Below are 26,769 nucleotides of genomic sequence, written 5' to 3' on the forward strand. Positions count from 1 at the left end.
AATAAAAAAGTTATCACCGTTGATCTGATTATAGAAACTATTTTATATAGGACTACGTGAAAAGTAAATATTCTCTGAGTCCTTCTAATGAACACACACACACTTTTGAAGTTTGAAAAGAACATTATTACCTGTAACCTTTGATTTGTGAAAATCAAATATATACAAAAGCTAATTTTGTAATTTAGATGGACAGTGGGTATACAACTTATATGTAGTAATTTATATTACAGAGTTAACATTCAGCTTCCTCTAAATAATACTACCCTCATTTTCTTGGAGTCCCTCAAAGGACTCCTTCCGATGACCCAGAAGCTTTATAACCAGGTCTGTCCTTGAACAGCTCATGCATTAATAGGTGTCTAGATTAGCGGGGCATGGTGGCGCGTCCCTATAATCCCAGCTACTCAGGAGGCTGAGGCAGGAGAATTGCCTGAACCCAGGAGGCGAGGTTGCGGTGAGCCGAGATCGCACCATTGCACTCCAGCCTGGGTAACAAGAGCGAAACTCTGCCTCAAAATAAATAAATAAATACATACATACATACATAAATAAAGGTGAGTAGGGCTGAGGCTCAGCCTCCAATCACACTCCATCTATACGAGCTTTCCTGTTCAGAGATATGGAGTGGCTAAATCAAAGTGTCTGAGTAATTCATCAGGAGACAAATATATTAGTCAATGCTACTATGTTAAAACACCAATATTCTCTTCAAGTGTGGGAACTCTCTTAAACAGGAAAATAACAAGATATTCAGAAGAGCTACAGGCATAACAGGTTGACTCTGCAGCAGCATATCACCTACCACATGGTGAGCCACTCTATCTATTAACTGAGGTAGACAGGTAAATGCAGAAGTCTTTGGGGAATCCTGGGAGGGCTGCCTTTGCCTTTGTAAGACTGACATATTTGAAAAGTTAGACAAGGGAACTATAAAGGAATACAAAAGGAAGACTTTTTTCGTTTTTTGACACAAGGTCTTGCTCTGTCGCCCAAGCTGGAGTGCAGTGGGGCAAACATGGCTCACTGCAGCCTCGAACTCCTGTGCCCAAGTGATCCTCCCATCTCAGCCTCCAAAGTAGCTGGGACTACTGGCATGTGCCATTATGTCTGGCTAATTTTTTTATAGAGAAGGGGTCTTGGTATGTTGCCTAGGCTGGTCTTGAACTCCAGTCTTGACCAATCTTTCTGCCTTTACGTCCCAAAATGCTGATTATAGGCGTGGGCCTCCACGTCTAGAAGGCTCTTTCTTTTTCTTTTTTTTTTTGAGACGGAGTTTCGCTCGTTACCCAGGCTGGAGTGCAATGGCGCGATCTCGGCTCATTGCAACCTCTGCCTCCTAGGTTCAAGCAATTCTCCTGCCTCAGCCTCCTGACTAGCTGGGACTACAGGCATGTGCCACCGTGCCCAGCTAATTTTTATATTTTTAGTAGAGACGGGGTTTCACCATGTTGACCAGGATGGTCTCGATCTCTTGACTTAGTGATTCACCGTGGCCTCCCAACATGCTGGGATTATAGGCGTGAGCCACTGCGCCCGGCCTCTTTTTTTTTTTTTTTGAGACAAAGTCTCATTCTGTTGCCCAGGATGGAGTGCAATGGCACCATCTCAGCTTACTGCAACCTCTGCCTCCCGGGTTCAAGTGATTCTCTGCCTCAGCTTCCCAAGTAGCTGGGATTACAGGTACGTACCACCACACCCGGCTAATTTTTGTATTTTTAGTAGAGACAGGGTTTTACTATGTTGGCCAGGCTGGTCTTGAATTCCTGACCTCAAGTGATTCACCTGCCTCGGCCTCCCAAAGTGCTGGGATTACAGGCATGCACCACTGAGGCTGGAAGGCTCATTCTTACATTTCAGTCTTTAATAGTCTGAAAATTGCCATTTAGCCATCAGCTAAGGGCAAAGGAAGATGAGTAAGACAGGATATCATCTGCATATATCAACATCCACAGCTCATCCCAAGGGAGGAGCTGGAGGGAGACCATTAGCTCTTTGGAACTCTTGTTCCAGGAGCCAGGCATGGTGGCTCACGCCTGTAATCTCAGCACTTTGGAAGGCTGAGGCAGGTGAATCACCTGAGGTCAGGAGTTTGAGACCAGCCTGGTCAACATGGTGAAACCCCACCTCTATGAAAAATACAAGTTAGCTGGGCATGGTGGCATGTGCCTGTAATGCCAGCTACTCAGGAAGCTGAGGAAGGAGAATCGCTTGAACCGGAAGGCAGAGGTTGCAGTGAGCCAAGATGGCACCACTAGTCTGCCCTCCAGCCTGGGTGACAAGAGAGAAATTCCGTCTCAAACTCTTGTTCTTCTCCTCAAGGTGGCAGATTTTCACAGGTAGGGGGGTGGCTGATTGGCAAGAATGGGAGCAACAGGAAAGCAACCAAGAAATAAGTCAGAAACCCGGCTCTTCGACCCAGTGCCAGCTCCCTTCCTCATGCTGCCCACATTTCTGAACACTGTCACAAGAGGCACTCAACCTGCAGGGAAGCAAACTGTCACACAAACTTCAAAACACATTTTATTTGGCAAGTTTCTCATTTTGTTAAAATTGCAAGCAAGTTTCTTTCACAATTACACTTCTGAAGATCTAGTAGTTTCAGGCATGTCAGTGTTCAAAAGGGTATTTCAAAATGAACAACAAAACCAAACCCACACCAAAAGGAAATAGCTGTTAGATTGGTTTGAAATGTACAGCCATTGATTTCACGTGTTCTCATAAACAGGTTACCATTTCCTTGGAAAATTGGTGAGATGGAGTCAATGCCCATAGAAGGAAATGTCTTAAATAAGTTAGTTACTCGGACAAGATTGTTCACTCCTTAGAAAATACAGTAGGATAACAAGTCCCAGCTGGCAGGGTATGCGGTACGACACCAATTTCACAGGGGGCTTACGCAATCCTGGAGTCAGCAGTTGTTGGCACACAAAATAAGAGCAGTTACTGGAAGTGGGGAGAAAATGGTGAAGGGCAGGCAGCCTCCCGCAGTCCTACCAGCCTTCTAACTTGCTAACAGGACAGGCTGTGTTCTGTAGTATCTTTAGAACATCTGAGACAGTTCTACAATGAAAACATAAGCCCCAGTATTATTCCCTAGAAAGTCCTTGTTTGAAAAGAAAAAGGGACCTGGTCAGGGTTCCCACGGGGGACTGCGCCTCCCATCCACTTCTGTCTCTACGTGATACAAGACGTCAGCCAGGGTGTGCTCTACCACGGCGCCCCAGCCCATGTCACTCATCTGCAGGAGGAATGAGAAACGAACAGTAACTAGAGCAGCCACGGCGAGAGCCAAGGATGCTGAGGACGCAAGCAGGCATTTGTAAGTTACTCACAGGGCGGTAAGTGAGATCCTTCGGAGGATACTTGAAGCATGGTCCAAAGTTAATGGAAACCTGGAGACAATTCAATTCAAGCAGGCACAGAGAAAACGGACAAAAAATATTGGAAAAGTTAATTTGACACAGGAAATTTTCTTTTTTTTTTTGAGACGGAGTTTCGCTCTTGTTACCCAGGCTGGAGTGCAATGGCGCGATCTCGGCTCACCGCAACCTCCGCCTCCTGGGTTCAAGCAATTCTCCTGCCTCAGCCTCCTGAGTAGCTGGGATTACAGGCATGCGCCAACATGCCCAGCTAATTTTTTTGTATTTTTAGTAGAGACGGGGTTTCACCATGTTGACCAGGATGGTCTCGATCTCTCGACCTCGTGATCCACCCGCCTCGGCCTCCCAAAGTGCTGGGATTATAGGCTTGAGCCACCGCGCCCGGCCGACACAGGAAATTTTCTTTCTTTCTTTCTTTTTTTTTGAGACAGAGTTTCGCTCTTGTTACCCAGGCTGGAGTGCAATGGCGCAATCTCGGCTCACCGCAACCTCCGCCTCCTGGGTTCAAGAAATTCTCCTGCCTCAGCCTCCCGAGTAGCTAGGACTACAGGCATGCGCCACCATGCCCAGCTAATTTTTGTATTTTTTTTTTTTTAGTAGAGACGGGTTTTCACCATGTTGACCAGAATGGTCACAATCTCTTGACCTCGTGATCCACCTGCCTCGGCCTCCCAAAGTGCTGGGATTACAGGCATGAGCCCCCGCACCCAGCCTGACACAGGAAATTTTCACTTTAAACATGGCTGTAATACTTGGGGGATAAATGGAACAAATGAGATATATATATTAAATATTACTAAAAGTGGTCAACATCCTGATGTCCATTAAGAATTAGGTAAGTAAAACAGGTCTGTGTTGACTTCTGTTGTCAAAGAAAAATAAAAATTCAGGATCCCAATTTGCTCTATCAAAAGGAAAAAATTAAGCTGAAAGCTGAGTCATGCAAGAAACTGCTTTTCCTTTTGTTCCTAAATGGACACCTATGGATAAAGGTTAAATATCCCCGTAGGTAGCCACTTTATGTTCACCTTATCTTATGTAAAGTGCCGACTTACTGAGCACAAGATGAATACATGATTGACTGTTCCCCTATCTGCTCCTTTTCTCTTGCAACATGTGGATGATCATACCTTCCCACTTTCCTCTATAGCTCTCATTTCCCCTTCATTTTACTTATTATTATTATTTATTATTTATTATTTTCCAAGATGGAGTCTCGCTCTGTCACTCAGGCTGGACAGCAGTTACATGATCTTGGCTCACTGCAACCTCGGCTTCCAGGTTCAAGCAATTTTCCTGCCTCAGCCTCCTGAGTAGCTGGGATTACAGGTGTCAGCCACCAAGCCCAGCTAATTTTTTGTATTTTTAGTAGAGGTGGGTTTTCACCATGTTGGCCAGGCTGGTCTCAACTACTGACCTCGTGATCTGCCCACCTTGGCCTTCCAAAGTGCTGGGATTACAGGTGTGAGCCACCGTGTCGGGCCTACTTTGTATTTTTTTTTTGAGACAATGTCGGACTCTGTTGTCCAGGCTGGAGCGCAACAGTGTGATCACGGATCACTGTAGCCTTGACCTTCTGGGCTTAGGTGATCCTCCCACCATAGCCTCCCATGTAGCTGGGACTTCAGACATGTACCACCATGCCTGGCTAATTTTTTGTAGAGAGGGGGTTTTGCTATGTTTCCCAGGCTGGTCTCGAGCTCCTGGGCTCAACTGATTATCTTATATTGGCCTCCCAAATCTTTGGGATTATCGGTGTGAGCCACTCCCCGTAGCCTCTTTTCTCCTTTCAATATTTAAGTCCTCGAATTCATCCTTGGAGAAAGGCACAGACCTATGGAGGCTGAGGTGGGAGGATCAAATGCGCCCAGGAGGTCAAGGACCTCCTGGACTGTTACTGTGATTCTGTGCTTTTTTCTTATGGGCAGGTCCTTAACCTTGGCAAAATAAACTTCTAAACTGATTGATATCTGACTCAGTTTTTGGTTGACACTGTTTGCAAACTAAAGATTTCCTCCTTTTAACCTGCTTCAATGGTGCCTACTGACAGACTAAAAATACATGGAAATCTCCATGCATTAACTTTTCTTTCTTTCAATTCTTCTGCCTCAGCCTCCTAAGAAGCACTCGCTACCATGCCTGGCTAATTTTTGTATTTTTAGTAGAGACAGGGTTTCACCATGTTGGCCAGGCTGGTCTTGAACTCCAGACCTCATGAACCGCCCACCTCGGCCTCCCAAAGCACTGGGATTACAAGCATGAACCAATCTGCCCGGCCAACTTTTATTTATATATCCAAAACCAACAGGCCCTAATGATAATCCCCTTCTTCATGTTGGATATTACAAAAAAAAAATCAATATAAGCAACAATGATTAATAATGGTGGGTTATCATGACATCCCACCAGGAGGATTTGTGTATGTGTATTCTTATTCTTTCCACTGAACAATAACACCACACCACACACTCAAGGGAAAAGTACGGCACACATTAATTGCAGGACCTTTTTCTATCCAGCAAATACTCTTAAGCTGCCCAGGTGTTTTTGGACTAAACAGTAATGGTAGCAACACATGCGCATGCCAATCTGAGACTGCTTGGATTTCTTTCCAGCACCCAGTAACTTTGTCACCATGACCCATTCATCTGCTTCCCTCCAGTTTTGTTCATGGGATGGAAACATGTACGTACCGTGCAGCTCTTGTACAGTGAGATGGCTGGAAAGTAAACTCCCTCAAAAATATCTTTATAAGCCACACCTTGGTTGACACCATTTTTATAAAATATTATCTGAAAGAAAAACCATGATTTTACTTCACAATTGTAAAAAAGAACAAAAAGAGGAACTCTCTCGGAAAATACCTTAGAAGTGCTACTGCAAGACTAGTAATAGCACACCTAAGAACAGTACATAACTGTGTAACAACAACATCTTCAATTTATATAATACCTTAGATTTTTCAAAGGACGTTAATATGCACTATTCAGGCTTCTTTTTTTTCTTTTTTGAGACAGGGTCTCACTGTCGCCCAAGCTGGAGTGCAGTGGTGTGATCTTGGCTCACTGTGGCCTCAACCTCCTGGGATCAAGTGATCCTCCAGATCACCCTCCCAAGTAGCTGGGACTACAGGTGTACACCACTGCATCCAGCTAATTTTAAAAATTTTTTGTAGAGACAGGTTCTGTCTATATTGCCCAGGCTGGTCTCAAACTCCTGGGTGGTGTTTTCTGACTTTCTGTGCTACATATACCAAACAGTTCTATATTTCATTATTCACTGCATTGTATTTATAAAAGTAAGCTGAGAGGCTGAGGAGAGAGGATTACTTGAAGCAAGGAGTTCAAGACTGGCCTGGGCAACATAGTGAGATCCCCATCTCTACAATTATTTTTTTTAAGCAAGCTGTCCTTCCATGGACTCCCTGGGACCACACTTGTTTAAGAATGCTTTTTTTTTTTTTTTTTTTGAGACAGAGTGTCGCTCTTGTTACCCAGGCTGGAGTGCAATGGCACGATCTCGGCTCACCGCAACCTCCGCCTCCTGGGTTCAGGCAATTCTCCTACCTCAGCCTCCTGAGTAGCTGGGACTACAGGCACGCGCCACCATGCCCAGCTAATTTTTTGCATTTTTAGTAGAGACGGGGTTTCACCACGTTGACCAGGATGGTCTCGATCTCTCGACCTCGTGATCCACCCGCCTTGGCCTCCCAAAGTGCTGGGATTACAGGCTTGAGCCACCGCGCCCGGCAAGAATGCTTTTTTTTTTGAGATGGAGTTTTCCTCTTGTTACCCAGGCTGGAGTGCAATGGCGCAATCTCGGCTCACCGCAACCTCCGCCTCCTGGGTTCAGGCAATTCTCCTGCCTCAGCCTCCTGAGTAGCTGGGATTACAGGCACGCGCCACCATGCCCAGCTAATTTTTTGTATTTTTAGTAGAGACGGGGTTTCACCGTGTTGACCAGGATGGTCTCGATCTCCTGACCTCTGAGATCCACCCGCCTCAGCCTCCCAAAGTGCTGGGATTACAGGCTTGAGCCACCGCACCTGGCAAGAATGCTTATTTATGTATCAATCCCTTTCCTTGTGTCAGTTCTCACTTCTGCTTTTTAACCTCGGAGTTCTCTAAGACTCTTATGTCACATCTCTGATCCTCATGTTTGTCCTTTCTCTCCCAGAATTATACTGAATATTCTCTCTTGACCACTGTATGTGTTCTTCAGAAAAGGCTCCCTTCTCTTCTTAGCAAGAGGGGGCTTCAGTAGTCTCAGGTTATTGCATCTTTAGATCTAGTAACTGTTTCTCTTTAGTATTTCTTTCCCAAAAACAGCTGAAACTCTAGTTTCTTTATTTCACCTACATGTCCTTCTATTAGCGTCCTGGGTGGATTCACAGCATTAGCATTTTTATGAAAAAAGTGTTTCCAGCTCTTAACTTTCTTCCTTTCCACCCCACTTCCCTTTTTACTTTTGGTCTTGTGGCTGGCCCAGATGTGCCAGCCTTTCTCTGACTGTGCTCTGACCTTGGGTAGACATGTTCTCAGCAACCCTGGAAGAGGAGGCAGGGAGAGTTCTGAAGGACAGTGAGTGAGCCATTACACCCTAGTGCCCCAGGCCACACCACAGGGTCTACTCTCCCACTCCAGTTTCCCTGTCTTTGGACTTGATACCACCCCTCTGATAAAGAATAAAGATGCTGGACTTGCTTCCTCAGTCTCTTGTAGATTCCCCCTCAGGCCACTGTTTTATTTTGATTTTTTTTCCGAGACGGAGTCTTGCTTTGTCACCCAGGCTGGAGTGCAGTGGCGCAATCTTGGCTCACTGCAACCTCCACCTCCTGGGCTCAAGCAATTCTCCTGCTTTAGCCTCCCAAGTAGAGCTGGTACTAGAGGGGTGCACCACTATATTGGGCTAATTTTTTTTTTATTTTTTTTGAGACGGAGTTTCGCTCTTGTTACCCAGGCTGGAGTGCAATGGCGCGATCTCGGCTCACCACAACCTCTGCCTCCTGGGTTCAGGCAATTCTCCTGCCTCAGCCTCCTAAGTAGCTGGGATCATAGGCACGCGCCACCATGCCCAGCTAGTTTTTTGTATTTTTAGTAGAGACGGGGTTTCACCATGTTGACCAGGATGGTCTCGATCTCTCGACCTCGTGATCCACCCGCCTCGGCCTCCCAAAGTGCTGGGATTACAGGCTTGAGCCACTGCGCTCGGCTTCATTGGGCTAATTTTTGTATTTTTAGTAGAGATAGGGTTTGACCATGTTGGCCAGGCTGGTCTCAAACTCCTGACCTTGTGATCCGCCATGCCTGGCCGGGCCACTGTTTTCATGCATTTTACAGAGTGATCCGCAAAGAACAGGATCATGCCTCTAACAGCAGCAGCAAGGTACTATATAAAGAGCAAAACACAATAAGCAGAGGGTGAACTCGCTGCTGGCCAGTGGCGCTACCGGAGGCCCCTTTGTTCCCCGCTGGGCCTCATTCTCACTTTTATAATGAAGGAATGGGTCTTAACCCTCAAGGGCTTATGATTCTAATGTTCTTATGGCCATGACTTACCTCACTATGGGGAGTCTGTTTCAGGCTCTTCTCTGCTTTATCCACAAAGTCTTTTTCCTCAAAATACAAATAACTCTTGAATTTTATTAAAGCCTTGAAAACCAAGAAAGAAAAAAAGGCACAATGAAGTATCAGCTCCATTATCATGAAAAAACCCTATCCGCACACAAACAGCATTAACCCCTTGAGGTCTAAAACAGACATAAAAAAATCTCTGCAGTTTAATTTTGCTAGATTTTGAACTATTATTTATTTCCTAAAAAACACCAGATGGCACATGTTTGCTAAAACATTTTCAGAAGGCCTTTAGTAAGAAACATGAGAAAATACATCCATATAAATATATATACACTTAACAAAAATACACATAAAAGTGGCTAAATTCACATATCTTTTCCAATAATCTCACTGAAAGAAAGGACAAGTTTATTGAGTCTACAATCTCTTATTCTTTTTGGGTTTTTTTGAGACAGAATCTAATTCTGTCACTCAGGCTGGAGTGCAGCGGTGCAATCTTGGCTCACTGCAACCGCTGCCTCCCAGGTTCAAGCATTTCTCCTATCTCAGCCTCCCAAGTAGCTGGGATTACAGGCACATTCCACCATACCTGGCTAATGTTTGTATTTTTAGTAGAGATGAGGTTCTACCATGTTGTCCAGGCTGGTCTCAAACTCCTGACCTCAGGTGATCCACCTGCCTTGGCCTCCCAAAGTGCTGGGATTATAGGCGTGAGCCACTCTACCCTGTTGACAATCCCTTATTCTGTGAAAATAGTTTGAAGGTCACCTTCTTCCCTGTCCTAGTTTCCCATCTGTTCCCATAGGTGGTCTCTGGGTCACCTCTTTATTACTGGTTCTAAAGAGTGTATTGAACTATTCACTCCCAGAGAAACAGATGACATTATTTTAAAAATTTCAATTTCTTAACATATATATGTGTTAAGGATGGTTAGAAAAAAATAATTCCCAAGACATAAAAGCATGTAAAACGAAGTCTCTCTATGTCCCATATCCCGTTTCGCCTGCAAAAAGTAATCACTGTTCCAGTGTCCTGGTATCCTTCCAGAGAATCTAGGCATTTTCTGTCTTCGAAATTAAAAAACACATGTGTGGCCAAGGGCTGTGGCTCAAGCTTGTAATCCCAGCACTTGGGGAGGACAAAGAGGGCGGGTCACAAAATCAGGAGATTGAGACCGTCCTGGCCAACATGGTGAAACCCCATCTCTACTAAATATACAAAAATTAGCCAGGCGTGGCAATAAGCGCCTGAAATCTCAGCTACTCGGGAGGCTGAGGCAGGAGCACTGCTTGAACCCGGGGGATGGAGGTTGCAGTGAGCTGAGGCTGTACCACTGCACTCCTGCCTAAGTGACACAGTGAGACTCCATCAAAAAAAAAAAAAACCCCATATATATATTTATCTGACAATGAACTGTACTCCAGAATATATAAAGAACTCCTATCACCAATAACAAATACATAACCCACATTAAAAAACAGGCAAAATATTTGAAGAGAAACTTCACAAAAAAACAGATGAGTGACTGAAAAGCACATGAAAAATGCCCCGCATCAGTCATCAAATAAATGCTAATTTAACTCATGAGATACCACTACACACCCATTAAAATGGCTAAAATTAAGTTGATGACCATAAATGTCAGCAACTAAAACTCTCATACATGGTGGGAACACTTTGGCAATTTCTTACGAAATTAAATATGTAACTATCCTATGATCCAGAAAGACCTGTACAAGAATATTTATAGCATCTTGTTCATAACAGCCCCAACCTGAGACAGCCCAAGTGTCTGTCAGTAGGAAAATGGATAAACACACTGGGACACATTCAAGCAATGGGGTACTACCCTGCACTGAAAAGTACCCACAGATATACACAGCAACATGGATAAGTCTCAAAAGCCAGACATAAAAGACCACAAATTGCATGAACCCATTTAAATAAGTTCAAGAAGAGGCAAAAACTGAAGTTCGTGGGAAAGAAAGTTACAACAGTGGTTGCCTCTGTGGGCATGTGGACTCACTGGGAAAAGGCATGAGGAAACTGCCTGAGTGACGGTAAGAGTGTACATCTCTCTCTTTTTTTTTTTTTTGGAGTGCAATGGTGTGATCACAAATCACTGTAACCTTGAACTCCTGGGCTGAATGGTCCTCCCATCTCAGCTTTTCAAGTAGCTGAAACTATAGGCACCGATTGCCGTGTCCTACTAATCTTTTTAGTCTTTTGTAGAGATGAGGTCTTGTGATGTTACCCAGGCTGGTCTTGAACTCCTGGGCTCAAGCAATCCTCCCAGCTTGGCCTTCCAAAGTGTTTGGATTATAGGTGTGAATCATCATGCCTAGTGGAGCCTACATTTCAATAGGGGTTTAGGTCAGACTCAAAACTCAGTGAATGTACACTTAGAATTTGTATATCTCATTTTATTTTATTTTACTATTTATTTTTGAGACAGAGTTTCGCTCTGGTCGCTCAGACTGGAGTGCAATGGCATGATCTCGGCTCAATGCAACCTCTGCCTCCCAGGTTCAAGTGATCCTCCTGCCTCAGCAGGAATTATAGGTGCCCACCACCACACTCAGCTAATTTTTATATCTTTAGTAGAGACGGGGTTTCAACTTGGTAGCCAGGCTGGTCTTGAACTGCTGACCTCATGTGATCCACCAGCTTTAGCCTCCCAAAGTACTGGGATTACAGGCATGAGCCACTGTGGCTGGCCATACTTTGTTTTTTTCTTATTCATTTATTTATTTTTAAAGAGATGGGGGTCTCACTACGTTGCCCAGGCTGGAGTGCAGTGGCTATTCACAGGCACAAACCCACTACTGATCAGCACGGTAGTTTTGACCTGCTCCATTTTCGACCTGGGCTGGTTCACCCCTCCTCTGGCAACCTGGTGGTCCCTCGGTCCCGGGAGGTCACCATATTGATGCCAAACTTAATGTGGACACCTGATGAGCATAGTGCACTGTAAGTGCAGAACTCCTGGGCTCAAGCGATCCTCCCACCTCAGCCTCCGGAGTAGCTGGGACTACAGGCACACACCACCGCGCCCAGCCATACTTCATTTTATATAAATTTTGTTATCAAAAGAACGAATTAAACAGGTTGAACTCTAGCTTATGTATCCTGAAGTACTTAGTGGGGAAACGCCCTGATGTCTGCCATTTTCTCTGTAGTGCACTAAAAAAAAAACAAATGATAGATGGGTGGAAGAATGAATGTATGACTATTTGGGCACTGACTATTATTGTTATTCTCAAAATGTGTGAGCTAAGGGTCAGCTCGTGAGAGAACACATAAGCTGCAGCGATAGGCACTGGCTGCCACAGGTCTTCACAGCCAGAAATCTGCTGGGAGAGGACAAACTCACCTTATCTTTGTATGTATCTGGCAATGACTTGGCTGTCTCTGTGTCTTCAGGAAGATTAATATAAAATCCCAGGACATCTCCCTGTCCATAGCCAGAAGAGTAGTGTTTGCCAATGGACTGGTGGAACTTGGTTCCCTTTTTGCTCCGCCAAGAATAGCTAAATTTATCGTAACCTAAAGGAGCTTGAAGGTTACCTGTCCCAATAAAAAGATACACAATAATTCAGAAGATTGCAAGTCAAATCTAGTTTGCTGAAGGAAAAAGATTCTATTCCTTTTTGTTTCTTGGCCAATTTTGTAAAATTGCTTAAAAACTTTCTCACAAGCAAAGAATACAAAAATATCCCGGAAATTGCAAACCAGCTCAACCCTTAGGAAATGAATTCTACGCCCATAATCTGGTCAACCCAACGCCTTGAAGCCTTAGCCCTTAGCCAGATAGTCTGTCCTCTCTATCTGCTGTGATGTCCATATTAAGACCCCAGCTTACCTAGGGGCTGGGACCAACCCAGTCTGGCAGCAGTATCTGGTGGCATCTCATCCACGGTGATTTCAAAGTACCAGGCACCTTTTCGTACGCCATGAGAGGCCCTCACCATAGAGTAGCCCTTCTCACCAACCACAGTTAGCCGGTCATCCGAGATCTTTAACTGGGGAGCTACAGTGACAGAGATTAAAACAGAGGCCTGCAACTTATTTGAGGTTCTTGGGGCCAATTGCCACAAAAACATGAGTCCCTTACACTCCAATAAAACAATTCTTTTTTTCTCCTACGGAGTCTTGCTCTTGTTGCCCAAGCTGGAGTGCAATGGCATGATCTTGGCTCACTGTAACCTCCGTCTCCTGGGTTCATGTGATTCTCCTGCCTCAGCCTCCCAAGTAGTTGGGATTACAGGTGCCCACCACCACGCCCAGCTAATTTTTGTATTTTTAGTAGAGAAGGGGTTTTGTTATATTGGCTAGGCTGGTCTTGAACTCCTCCTCATCATGTGATCCGCCTGCCTAGCCCTCCCAAAGTGCTGGGATTACAGGCGTGAGCCACTGCACCCAGCCAAAACAAAATTTAAAAATCACAAATATCAGGTAAGCTGTTTGAAATATTAATTGAGGAGTTTAAAAATCTCAACATAAGATACTAGCAAATAATGAGAAAGGAACAAAAACGAGAAAGTTGTTAGGTTACCTAGTTTTTATTATATGTGATTTTTTTTTTTTTTTTTGAGACTCACCGTCACCCAAGCTAGAGTACACTGGTTTGATCTTGGCTCACTGGAACCCTGGCCTCCTGGGTTCAAGCAATCCTGTCTCAGCCTCCCGAGTAGCTGGGATTACAGGTGCCCGTCACTATGCCTGGCTAATTTTCGTATTTGTAGTAGAGACGGGGTTTCACCATGTTGGTCAGGCTGGTCTTGAACTCCTGACCTCAGGTGATCCACCTGCCTTAGCCTCTCAAAGTGCCAGATTACAGGAGTGAGCCACGGCACCCAGCCTATGTGTGATTATTTTTAAGATATCTGATTAATTATACTGCATATTCCCTAAAATATAATGAACCAATGGTGATGAGTTTGGAACTTAATTTAAATGAATTTTCCTTTAAAAGATTTAAGTTTTGTTCTCCTGATCATAGTTCAAAAAAAATTAAAAAAAAAAAAAAAAAAGATTTAAGTTTTGGTTCTTTTTTTTTTTTTTTTTTTGAGACAGAGATCTCGCTCTATTACCTGTGCTGGAGTGCAGCCTCCCAAGCAGCTGGGACTACAGGCAAGTGCCACCATGCCCAGCTACTTTCTGTATTTTATTTTTCTGGTAGAGATGGGGTTTTGCCATGTTGCCCAGGCTGGTCTTGAACTCCTGACCTCAGGTGATCCACCTGCCTTAGCCTCTCAAAGTGCCAGATTACAGGAGTGAGCCACGGCACCCAGCCTATGTGTGATTATTTTTAAGATATCTGATTAATTATACTGCATATTCCCTAAAATATAATGAACCAATGGTGATGAGTTTGGAACTTAATTTAAATGAATTTTCCTTTAAAAGATTTAAGTTTTGTTCTCCTGATCATAGTTCAAAAAAAATTAAAAAAAAAAAAAAAAAAGATTTAAGTTTTGGTTCTTTTTTTTTTTTTTTTTTTGAGACAGAGATCTCGCTCTATTACCTGTGCTGGAGTGCAGCCTCCCAAGCAGCTGGGACTACAGGCAAGTGCCACCATGCCCAGCTACTTTCTGTATTTTATTTTTCTGGTAGAGATGGGGTTTTGCCATGTTGCCCAGGCTGGTCTTGAACTCCTGACCTCAGGTGATCCACCTGCCTTAGCCTCTCAAAGTGCCAGATTACAGGAGTGAGCCACGGCACCCAGCCTATGTGTGATTATTTTTAAGATATCTGATTAATTATACTGCATATTCCCTAAAATATAATGAACCAATGGTGATGAGTTTGGAACTTAATTTAAATGAATTTTCCTTTAAAAGATTTAAGTTTTGTTCTCCTGATCATAGTTCAAAAAAAATTAAAAAAAAAAAAAAAAAAGATTTAAGTTTTGGTTCTTTTTTTTTTTTTTTTTTGAGACAGAGATCTCGCTCTATTACCTGTGCTGGAGTGCAGCCTCCCAAGCAGCTGGGACTACAGGCAAGTGCCACCATGCCCAGCTACTTTCTGTATTTTATTTTTCTGGTAGAGATGGGGTTTTGCCATGTTGCCCAGGCTGGTGTTGAACTCCTAGACTCAAGGGATCTGCCCGCCTTGGCCTCCCAAAGTGCTGGAATTATAGGTGTGAGCCACCACACCCGTCCTTCTATTTTTTTTTTTTTTTTTTTTTTTTTTAAGAGCTAGGTTCTTGCTCTCTTACTCAGTCTGGAGTGTAGTGGTACAACCATAGCTCACTACAGCCTTAAACTTCTGGCCTCAGGTGATCCTCTTGTGTTGGCCCCCCAAGTACCAGGATCACAGGAATGAGCCACTGTGCCTAGCCTCTTATCTAGTTTTTTTTTTCCCCCTTGAGATAAGGTCTCATGCTATTGCTTAGGCTGAAATGCAGTGGTGTGATCTTGACTCACTACAGCCTTGACTTCCTGGGCTTAAACAATCCTTCTGCCTCAGCCCCCAAGTAGCTGGGACTACAAGCACTACCACAACCAGCTATTTTTTTGTAGAGACAGGGTTTGGCCAAGTTGCTCAGGCTGGTCTCAAACTCCTGGACTCAAGCAATCCGTCCTCCTTGGCTTCCCAAAGTTCTGGGATTACAGGCATGAACCACTGCACCTGGCCTTAACTGTTTTAAAACAATTTCAGACTTCCAAAAAATGATGGAGTCCTAGTGTGTACCTCACTCAGTTTTCCCAAATGTTAACACCACATATAATCATAACATAATCATCACCAGAAAATTAATAATAAAATACTATTAAATAATCCATAGATCTTCTTAAAATCAAGCCAATTACCCAAGTTATATCCCCTTTTCTGGCCCAGGTTCTAATCCTAGAGTCTACATTTCATTTACTTGTCATGTCTCCTTAGTCTCTTGCAATTTCAAACAGTTCCCTAACCTTTCATAAGCTTGATACTTCGGAGAATACTGGTCACTTTAGTTTGTAGAATGTCCCTCAATTACATTTGTCTGGTGTTTCTTTTTTTTTCGGGGATGGAGTCTCACTCTATTGTCCAGGCTGGAGTGCAATGGTGTGATCTCGGCTCACTGCGACCTCTGCCTCCTGGGTTCAAGTGATTTTCCCGCCTCAGCCTCCTGAGTAGCTGGGATTACAAGCACATACCATCATGCCTGACTAATTTTTGTATTTTTGTAGGAATGGGATTTCACCATGTTGACCAGGCTGGTCTTGAACTCCTGACCTCCAGGTGATCCACGTGCCTCAACCTCCCAAAGTGCTGGGATTACAGGTGTAACTCTGGCCTGGTGTTTCCTCATTTTTTTTTTTTTTAAGATGGGGTTTCACCATGTTGGTCAGGCTGGTCTTGAACTCCCGACCTCAGGTGATCCGCCCGCCTTGGCCTCCAAAGTGCTTGGATTACAGGCGTGAGCCACCACGCCCGGCCTGGTGTTTCCTCATTTTACGGTCCAAGTCATTGCTATTTTTACTCAGGAACTCCAATGAGGTAATGTGCCCCTCAGTGCATCACACATGCTGTTAAAATAGTGATTTCACTCGCCTGCCAGGTTTCTCCATTGCAATGGAATGACTTAGGAAGTAATACTTTTATTCTGATCATCTGAGGGGTCCTTCCCTCTTTTCATGTTTGTATCTGATAAGAAATACAAATTTTCAGGCTTTAGGAGGGAGCTTTCAGCTGAGTTTCCCAGTTACTGGCTACTGCACAAGACTCATGTTTGAGAAACAACATCAACTGTTGCTCTTGCTCCTTGCTCCTGCTTCACCCATGGCTGATCCAAACTAAGTCAGTCCCTGTGAAACCCAACGTGTTCTTAAGGTGCTTGGTTCTCCAGGTTTTCTGCTAATTTAATTAGGTTTTCTAGTCCTTTGAATTGAGTCTTGAGTCTCTCATGTTCTTATCAAAAAGGAACATAAATGGAATTTTAGTGACTGAAAGCCCACAGTGATGGTACTTTGTGTGATTGTTGCAGAGTAATGACTGCATAAAAAGCTGAACAGACTTGTACTTCAAGGACGCATGGGCTGTGTACGGTGGCTCACGCCTATAATTCCAGCACTTTGGGAGGCTGAGGTGGGCAGATCGCCTGAACTCAGGAGTTCAAGGCTAGCCTGGACAACATAGTGAAACTTCAATTCTACTAAAAATGCAAAAATTAGCCAGGTGTGGTGGTACTCGCCTATAGTCTCAGCTACTTGGGAGGCTGAGGCAAGAGAATCGCTTGAACCCAGGAAGCAGATGTTGCAGTGAGCTGAGATCACACCACTTCATTCCATCCTGGGCAACAGGGCAAGAATCCATCTCAAAAAAATAACAGAAGGAAGCATGGGTTCTTAAGACAGTGGGCTCCATTTTGCAATTACAAATAATTTTCCTTTTGTAATTAATAAACATCTCAGGGAGATGAATAGGTATTTAAGACAATCAAGGAAATCTGACTATAAACTGAATCCAGATGATAGCAAGGAATTATTACGGTTATAAAAAAAAAAATCCACATATTTTTTCTAAGAAGAGATGCATAGTTTTTAGAGTATGTAGGATGATATGGATTTTTTTAATTCAGAAAAAGAGGGCAAGACAAAGAAATAAACAGATAAAGCAAACATGACAAAATCTTGATCTGTTAAAAGTTGGGTGAACGGTGTATAGGTATCACTATACTTTGGGTATTTGAGCCCAAGTGTGGGCTGAAATTTGATCCCAATGTTGGAGGTGGGGTGTAATGGGAGGTGTTTGGGTCATGAGGGTGGACCCCTCAAAAGCAGATTAATGTGGAGTGTGGGGGTTTGACTCAGTTTTCATTCTATTAGTTCCTGAGGGAGTTGCTTGTTAAAAAGAGCATGGCACCTCCCTCCCTGTCTTGCTTCCTCTCTTGCCATCTAATGCCTGCTCTACTTTGCCTTCTGCCATGAGTGGACATGCCTGGGATCCTCAACAGAAGCAGGTGCTAGTCCCATGCTTCTTATACAGGCTTCGAAACTGTGAGCCAAAGAGATAAGGGGCAATTTAAATAGTCGGGAGGACCCCATGACTTCCACACAAAGAAAAAATGGCAAAAGGTGAGAGTGAATTTGAGGCTTTGCAGACTGATTTTATCAGGGAAGATTGAGGCTGCAGTGAGCTGTGATTGCAACACCTGCACTCCAGCCTGGGTGGTAGAGTGAGATCCCATCTTGAAAACAGACAAACTAATGAACAAATAAACAATGAAGCCAGATGCAATGGCTCATGCCTGTAATCCCAGAACTTTGGGAGGCTAAGGAAGGAAGATAACCTGAGATCAGCAGTTTAAGAGCATCCTGGGCAACACAGTGAATGATACTTTGTCCCTACAAAAAATGACTAAAATTTAGCTGGGTGCAGTGATGTATGCTTGTAGTCCCAGCTACTTGGGAGGCTAAGATGGGAAGATTGCTTGAGCCAGGATGTCGACGCTGCAGTGAGCTGAGATTGCACCACTGCACTCCAGCCTGGGTGACAGAGCAAGACCCTTTCTCTAAATACATACATACATACATACATACATACATACATGGGTAGGTAAGTCAGACGTGGTGGCTCATGCTTGTAATCCTAGCACTTTGGGAGGTCGAGGTGGGTGAATCACGAGGTCAGGAGTTGAGACCAGCCTGGCCAACATGGTAAAACCCCATCTCTACTAAATATACAAAAATTAGCTGAGCGTGGCAGTGCATGCTTGTAATCCCTGCTACTTGGGAGGCTGAAGCAGGAGGAATTGCTTGAATCTGGGAGGCAGAGTTTGCAGTGAGCCGAGATCGTGTCACTGCACTCTAGCCTGGGCAATAGAGTGAGACTCCATCTAAAAAAAATAAAAAATAAAAATAAATAAATAAATAAAATAAAAATCAAATAATATAATAACTGCATGGGGCAAAGACTATAGCACACTGCTATTCATGTATAAAAAAAGGAGATAAGGCTGGATGTAGTGGCTCCTGCCTGTAATCCCAGCACTTTGGGAGGCTGAGATGGGCAGATCCTCTGAGGTCGAGTTCAAGACCAGCCTGGCCAACATGGCAAAACCCCGTCTCTACTAGAAATAGGAAAATTAGCTGGGGGTGGTGGCACACACCTGTAGTCCCAGCTATTCAGGAGGCTTCAGGATGAGAACTGCTTGAGCCAGGGAGGTGGAAGCTTCAGTGTGCCGAGGTCAGGCCACTGCCTTGCAGCTTCAAAAAAAAACAAATCAACCCCCCAAAAAACCCAAAAACAAACGAAGAAAAAAGAAGATACAATAAAATATACATGTACTTATCTGCTCATTTGTGAAGAAGAAATACAGGAAGGATAAACTAGAAACTAAGGTGTGGGCAGGAAGATGGTGGAAAAAAGAGAAGGAGAAGGGCATTGTAGGGGTGATGAGGGAGGAGTGACATTTTGTAAACCTTTTGGTACAACTCTGACTCCCAGAACCATAGTCATGTTTCACATCCTCATTCCAAACATATAGACACACAACCAATCAAGATGTGGGAGAATTCAAAATAGCATCAAACATTAGGAAATGAACCCAACTTAATTAGACATGATCACACTGAAGGAGGTGGGGAAGAAAAGAACTAATCTAAGTTACCTGTATCTTGGACTAGGTACTGTAAGGCTAAAGACAAAAAGAGCTATATATAAATGTTATAATCTACTTAGCAAATGTTTCTCCCAGGGGTTAGAAATTCTGAAACTACTTTATGTGCACATTACAAATATGAACAAGGCCAAGTATAGTGGCTTACTCCCAAGACTCTGGGAGGCTGAGGAAGGATGAATGCTTGAGCCCAGGAGTTTGAGACCAGCCTAGGTAACCTACAAGACCCCACCTCTAAAAAATTAAAAAACAAAAAAATCAGCTAGGTGTGGTGGCGTGTGCCTGTGTGCCTCAGGAAGCTGAGGCAGGAGGATCAGTTGAGCCCAGGAGACTGAGGCTGCAGTGACCATGACTGCATCAATGCATACCAGCTTGAGTGAGACCCTGATGTCTATAACAAAATAAATAAAATATAATGTGAAATAAAGTACATATATTGTAGATAATTATCTAATTATTCACATTTCCCACTGTTGGAGAAAGACGTTACAAATAAGGAAAGGAAGAAGGCTGTCATCCCAGGTACCAATATAAATTTAGTTATGTGTGTACATGCGGGTTTGTACAAACTCAAACATGCATTTCCTACCTCTGACCACTGAGAGAGTCTAGAAGCAGTGACGCCCAGTAACAGTACGCCTAACACCTAGATATTGATTACTACTTATTACTTAAAAAAAAATATGGAATGCTTCCTGAATTTGCGTGTCATTCTTGCACAGAGGCATGCTAATCTTCTCTGTGTCGTTCCAGTTTTGGTATATGTGCTACGGAAATGAGCGTCTAGATGTTAACTTCTAAACAACACGTTCCAATCAAAGGAACCAGGGTTCAGTGAAGAAGTAGGCCTGAGGTACAGAAAATATAAGATTAGCCAGGAACACCTTTTGATGCCTCAAAGTAAGTATTTAAAAAAACAAAAAAGATGCCGTTTATCAAAAGGACACAAGAACCAACTTTTTGAAGAAGCTCCTACTGGAGCTGGAATAATTTAAACAACAAAATAATCAAAGTATTGGATTATACTCCCTGGAATAAAATAAGTACCTGTGAGTCCATACTCATATAAATAATCAATTAAATAAATGGAAAAGAGAAAGAGGAAATAGAAAATTACTAACAACACAGTAATAATTGTGGCAGACAATATCCACTGATTGGTGCTAAAATCAGTAGACATTAAGTTTAAAAACAAACAAGATATTTGCATAGATAGACTTGATGTATTTTGCCTAAGACATTTATTAACTATAAAAGGAAAGACAGTAGCTTTTTACAGTGGAGAAAGCCAGCATAATTGCCTTAACCAAATGATCATCGTCAACATAACCAGTAAGACTGACATCATGAATCCTATGAGATGATACTGTAAGACATCATGTCTATGTTATTCTTCCCCAAACTGCATAACTTCAGTCTGATCATGACAAAACATCAGGCAAATCCTCACTGAGGAATATTCAACAAAATAACTGATTAAAACACTTAAAAAATATCACGGTCATGAAAGCTAAACAATGGCTTTGGAACTGATAAAGACTACAACAGACTAAGGAGAAATAAGTGTGAGTGGAAAATTGATAAAATTTGAAGAAGGTCTTTCTTTAGTTGTGTTGATAATATTTACCAACATTAATTTCCCAGTTTTGGTAACTGTATATGGTTTTCTAAGATATTATCATTAGGAAAAGCTTTATGAGAAAAAACCTTATTTTTGGCAACTTTACTTCAAGTTTAAAATTAGTTCAAAATAGAAAAATGAGGCCGGGCACGGTGGTTCAAGCCTGTAATCCCAGCACTTTGGGAGGCCGAGGCGGGTGGATCACGAGGTCGAGAGATCGAGACCATCCTGGTCAACATGGTGAAACCCTGTCTCTACTAAAAATACAAAAAACTAGCTGGGCGTGGTGGCGCGTGCCTGTAATCCCAGCTACTCAGGAGGCTGAGACAGGAGAATTGCCTGAACCCAGGAGGTGGAGGTTGCGGTGAGCCGAGATCGCGCCATTGCACTCCAGCCTGGGTAACAAGAGCGACACTCTGTCTCAAAAAAAAAAAAAAAAAAAAAGAAAAATGAAAAAACCATATATATGTATATAAAATGGCTGGAGCTTATAGGAAGGAACAGAAAAGGAGGTTATTTCTTGTACATTCTGGATGAATCTAGTTAGAGATGGAGTGAGGCAGTGGTAAAAGACTGAGATGTACCCCTAATTCTAGATTGACAAGGCTGATGATGGCAGTTCAAAGTAACCCTGCATCCATATGATCCCTAATACTTTACATACCTCGATCATGTAGGGCTAACAAAACGCGTTCATACAAGCAGGCTCTGTAGAGGTCTCCAGGAATAGGTTTTCCTGCCCAGCAGTCAAGTTCCAGCTTCTCGGGGTCAGGGGCGTGGGGATCAGGCTCAGCTAGAATATACCGATAGCCATCTTTGTTAAATGGGTGTTCCAAGGGGTAGCCATGAGGGGGAAGGCGCTGAGCAGAAAACAAAGGGTCACTGCAGAAAGGAAAAAATAAAATCAAGAAACTAAAACCCCCTCTAGCTCAACTGCATACAACTGTGCAAGAAAGGCCTTTGGTTTATTAGATTTCAGCTAGAACACATGCAACTTCACAGCAAATACTTCTCATTACTCAGATCACTCTGCCCTCTTCAGGCAAAACAGGGAAGTGAAAGGATTAGCTTTATTGGACAAGGTAGTTTTGGTTAAATTACTTATAGCCTGTGGGGATCTTCCTGGTGGTCTTTAAGCATGAATTGAGGTCTATGAAACTAAGCTGGTACATCCTAGCGGGGTGAAGGGAGAAGAGGAACGGGGGTGATTAGGGTGATCTTCTTCAGTATATTGATTATTATAAAGTAATGAACAGAAGCTCAGAGACCTAAGCACTTGCTATCTTGCTAATCTAAATAAGTAACTTGTGCAGTGAGTTGAGATCCTGCCACTGCACTCCAGCCTGGGTGACAGAGAACTCTATCTCACAAAAATAAATAAGTAAGTAAGTAACCTGGATTTCGTCAACTCAGCATTAGACTAAGGGAAAGGAAAAGGCATGAGAAGGGAGAAGCAGAAAGTGAAGGCGCTAACATTCAACACTGGTTTTACTCCCTCCCCACCTATCCTCCTTCAAGTTGCCTTAACAGAACTTCCTTCACTCCCTAGGTTCCCAGGCTTATCACCAGAAGATGCTGTCCTTGTTACTATTATAAATTTTGTACTAACAAATTTATAAAACATGATACTTAAACTTGGGTTTGTTTTATTTTTCTGAGATGGAGTTGCATTCTTGTTGCCCAGGCTAGAGTGCAATGGTGCGATCTCAGCTCACTGCAACGTGCTCCTCTTGCCTCAGCCTCCTGAGTAGCTGGGATTATAGGCATGTACCGCCAGGTTCAGCTAATTTTTTTGTTTTTTTCTTTTTAGTAGAGACAGGGTTTCGCCACGTTGGCCAGGCTGGTCTTGAACTCCTGACCTCAGGTGATGCACCTGTCTCAGCCTCCCAAAGTGCTGAGATTACAGCACCCGGCCTTGGGTTATTTTGTTTTGTTTTGTTTTTGAGACAGAGTTTCACTGTTGCCCGGGCTGGAATGCAGTGGTATGATCCTGTCGGACTGCAACCCACCTCCCAGGTTCAAGTGATTCTTCTGTTGCAGCCTCCCAAGCAGCAGAGATTACAGGTGCTCACCACTACACCTGCCTAATTTTGTATTTTTAGTGGAGATGGGGTTTCGCCATGGTCAGGTTGGTCTAAAACTCCTGGCCTCAAGTGATCATCCAACCACTTCAGCCTCCCAAAGTGCTGGGATTACAGGTGTGAGCCCCTGCACCCGACCTCCAACCTGGGGTTATTTTGTCCCTCAAAATGCTCAAGGTTTGGAAATAACGGACAGGCTTTTTAATCTCAGACCCTTGACCTCTTTTCCCTCTGCTGGGCTTTCCCAGCACCAAGTAATACTTAAATAATGAGGTGGGACGGGGTGGGCACTCTCCCCACCTCCGGGCCTTCTTGGTGGTCCCTGTGGTCCCTCCATCCTGCTGTTTGCGCTTGGCTCCTCGTCCTTTTCCGCTACTTCCTGCCGCAATTCCTCCTTTGAAGAGAAGGCAGATCACTTTCAATGAGCCATGAGAGAAGCACCATGTGGATACTGGAATTTCAAGAGGACCACACACCCAATGTGCATTTGCGTAACACCACAAGAGGATTTCCTTCCAAAATCATACTGGATTTCACCCTGGTTTTGAAAGAATCTACTAAGCCTCTCACAGCCCAGGAACACTGGGTTCTGGCAATAAGCTCAAATGAATCCAGCACTAGTGATGTCTGGGTTACAATTTTAACTTTTGTTCCTAATGATCTGCAACTATTAGTATACTTTCTGAGGGTGTGACACAATGCATTTTCACCCATTCAGATCCAAAACACCCACAGATAGAAGGAAAATAACTATGGGTACAGTTTTTTTGTCCCCCCCCCTCCCCGGCCAACACTCAAATTAATACAAACACCCATAAAGAGAGAATATCCTCACTGGAAGTCGATATTCACTTGCTTGAACTACACAATGTAAACATAAACATCATAAAGGCACAGTATCTGCTAAAGCATTGAAGTTGAATATCCAACAAGACAACATACATACAACATGGAAAACAGAAACAGAGGTACTAAAAAGGTGTTTCTCTCCAGTAGTGCTAGATCTCCACTGTGGTTGCACATGACACAACTAAGAAAGAAGGCTTTCAAATTGGTAGGCAATTTTTAGTTCCAGACCCATTTGTCAATACAACATTAAGACTGTGCCAATGCACAAAATTCAGGTTAGACTAACCTGGCTTGTGGAACTAAAAGCAATTAATATGAATAGACAATTTTTTTTATTTTATACGAAAAATTTAGCTACATACTGAAGCCACAAGGAATATTACCTTGTGTATTTCTGAAGTAGGTACTTTGAAATTTTTGTTCGGTTCTATCATTCCTCTCAATTAGTTCTTTTTCTCTCTTCCAGAAAACATCCCTGAACTGTAGGAAAACACCTTTACGTAAACAACTGCAGAGGACTAAATCTTAATTTGGGGCAAGCTTGGGAATTACTAGCAGTTCTGCTGCAATGAAAAGGATCAAGACATTGAATGAAGGTAGGTCATATTCTGCATATACAGGACCAGATTTACTCAGAATTTCCTTTGGTGAACACCTCAGATGTTCCTATTTTTCATAAAGGTTTAATGTTAAACTGCTGCAATGTCCACTCTAGTTTAAGTCACTGTAATGCAAAAACAATTACATTTTTGTTTTTTTGAGATGGAGTCTTGCTCTGTCACCCAGGCTGGAGTGCAGTGGCACAATCTTGGCTCACTGCAACCTCTGCCTTCTGGGTACAAGCAATTCTCCAGACTCAGCCTCCCGAGTAGCTGGGATTACAGGTGCCTGCCATCACACCTGGCTGATTTTTTTGTATTTCAGTAGAGATGGGGTTTTGCCATGTTGGCCAGGCCGGTCTCATACTCCTGGCCTCAGGTGATCTGCCCATCTCGGCCTCCCAAAGTGCTGGGATTATAGGCGTGAGCCACTGCTCCCAGTCACGATTACATTTTTTATTGTCATTTACGTTTTAATTATTTTAAGAAGTTTCAGATCCATCCAAAACAGGGCAAACAATACAAAAGGGGTGTGGCTGGCCATGTAAGGCAGAATATAACAACATACAAGCTTTTAAATACTAACATTAAACTCAACTACTGTTTCATATTAAGTGCTACTGCCATTTTCACAATGCTTTAAAATTATTTGGTTTTAGCTTCTACCACAGCTCAGCAAAAAGCATTTTCCAAACCACAAAATACTTAAGTCTGAGAGGCTGAAAGAAGACAGTGGAGGAATTCACCTCCAAAAGTGGCTCCACCTGTAAGAACAGAAGTGGTACCATATATTTGTCAAATTTTAACAATTAAAAGGGGGAAATATGTTGTAAAAAGATAAACAACACATCTAACTATTTCCAACCCATCGCAGAATATTAGTAACAGTAGAAATGATCAGATATTTAAGATGCTACCACTCCAAAAGACAGGTTAATGATGCCATGTATCAGAGGAATAGCTAAACATCTCTCAGCCACCCCAACTTTTATTAGATAACCATTAGTAACAAAGGGTTTTCCTGCTATTAGATGGGTGAACAGAGAAACAAGCTGCATGGGTGGTTAACACAGAAATGCTACCATATGAATTAGCGGAAGTTTCAGGCAAAAAAAATTAGAACATGGGCATAGGAAGTCTGTTAAAAGTAACGGCTGAATTACAGAAAAAGAGTGGAGAGCAGCTAAATCTTTCTAAATTAAATGTTAGTTATAAGGATACAGATATAAACACAGCAAATCTGACCTTGAAATGGTTCCCTGTTTCATGCTAAGCCTGTCTCACTCAACACCAAACTGTGTTGTAAAGTGACAAAAAGTTCTCCTCTATTACCGTCTGCCAAATCCTTGGCTAGCTCCTAAAACTTGAGTTTGGACTATAAAAGCATCTTAGTAAGTATCCAGGATAAGGGCCAATCCAAAGAATGGCCAATTCTAGGCACAACTGGATTCAACAGCTTCAAAATATTTCAGTGACGAGATATGTAAACACTTACCATTTAGATTCCCACTAGTAGACACAGCACTGCTCTGTTTTTGGTTGTCATAAGCAGGACCAATGTTACTAAGGTCCTGCAAAAATAAATACCCAATTAAAAAACAAGTCTACGTAAGTCAGTCAATCTGTATGCTCATAAAACAGGAGAAATTCTAATAGAATGGGAACTAAAATTGACAATTCTTTTTTTTTTTTGAGTCAGTCTTACTCTGTTGCCCAGGCTGCAGTGCAGTGGTATGATCTCAGTTTACTCAAACCTCCGCCTCCCAGGTGCAAGCAATTCTCTTGCCTCAGCCTCTAGAGTAGCTGGGATTACAGGTGCATGCCACCAAACCTGGCTATTTTTTTTTTTAAGACAGAGTTTTGCTCTTGTTGCCCAGGCTGGAATGCAATGGCACGATCTCGGCTCACTGCAACTTCTGCCTCCTGGGTTCAAGTGATTCTCCTGCCTCAGCCTCCAAAGTAGCTGGGATTACAGGCGTCCACTGCCACAACCAGCTAATTTTTTGTATTTTTTAGCAAAGATGAGTTTCACCATGTTGGCTAGGCTGGTC

General features: G+C 43.1%; 1 protein-coding gene and 1 non-coding gene across 6 annotated transcripts in view; both read right to left on the minus strand.

The window, feature by feature from the left end:
* The window catches only part of ASH2L (ASH2 like, histone lysine methyltransferase complex subunit), a 49,692-nt gene that overhangs the window by 10,132 nt on the left and 12,791 nt on the right, over positions 1-26,769 (minus strand). For 2 of the 5 annotated variants that reach the window (XM_074383869.1, XM_039463352.2), the window contains exons 8-17: positions 26,214-26,289; positions 25,465-25,482; positions 23,571-23,664; positions 21,854-22,071; positions 12,822-12,989; positions 12,333-12,526; positions 8,942-9,034; positions 6,077-6,175; positions 3,336-3,395; positions 3,130-3,241 (exon numbers count right to left, since the gene is read on the minus strand). In XM_074383869.1, coding sequence (XP_074239970.1) covers positions 3,134-3,241; positions 3,336-3,395; positions 6,077-6,175; positions 8,942-9,034; positions 12,333-12,526; positions 12,822-12,989; positions 21,854-22,071; positions 23,571-23,664; positions 25,465-25,482; positions 26,214-26,289 — 1,128 coding nt within the window. In that variant the 3' untranslated portion in view covers positions 3,130-3,133. Of the gene's footprint in view, positions 1-2,510; positions 3,242-3,335; positions 3,396-6,076; positions 6,176-8,941; positions 9,035-12,332; positions 12,527-12,821; positions 12,990-21,853; positions 22,072-23,570; positions 23,665-25,464; positions 25,483-26,213; positions 26,290-26,769 lie in introns of those variants that run through there. The other 3 variants (XM_010348705.2, XM_010348706.2, XM_003938117.3) reach the window with 2 other exon arrangements.
* On the minus strand, positions 20,246-20,351 carry LOC120361559 (U6 spliceosomal RNA). Its single transcript, XR_005577736.1, has one exon. It is a non-coding gene; the product is annotated as a U6 spliceosomal RNA (small nuclear RNA).

The sequence above is a fragment of the Saimiri boliviensis genome, chromosome 13, assembly GCF_048565385.1.
Source record: "Saimiri boliviensis isolate mSaiBol1 chromosome 13, mSaiBol1.pri, whole genome shotgun sequence".
Taxonomy (NCBI): domain Eukaryota; kingdom Metazoa; phylum Chordata; class Mammalia; order Primates; family Cebidae; genus Saimiri; species Saimiri boliviensis.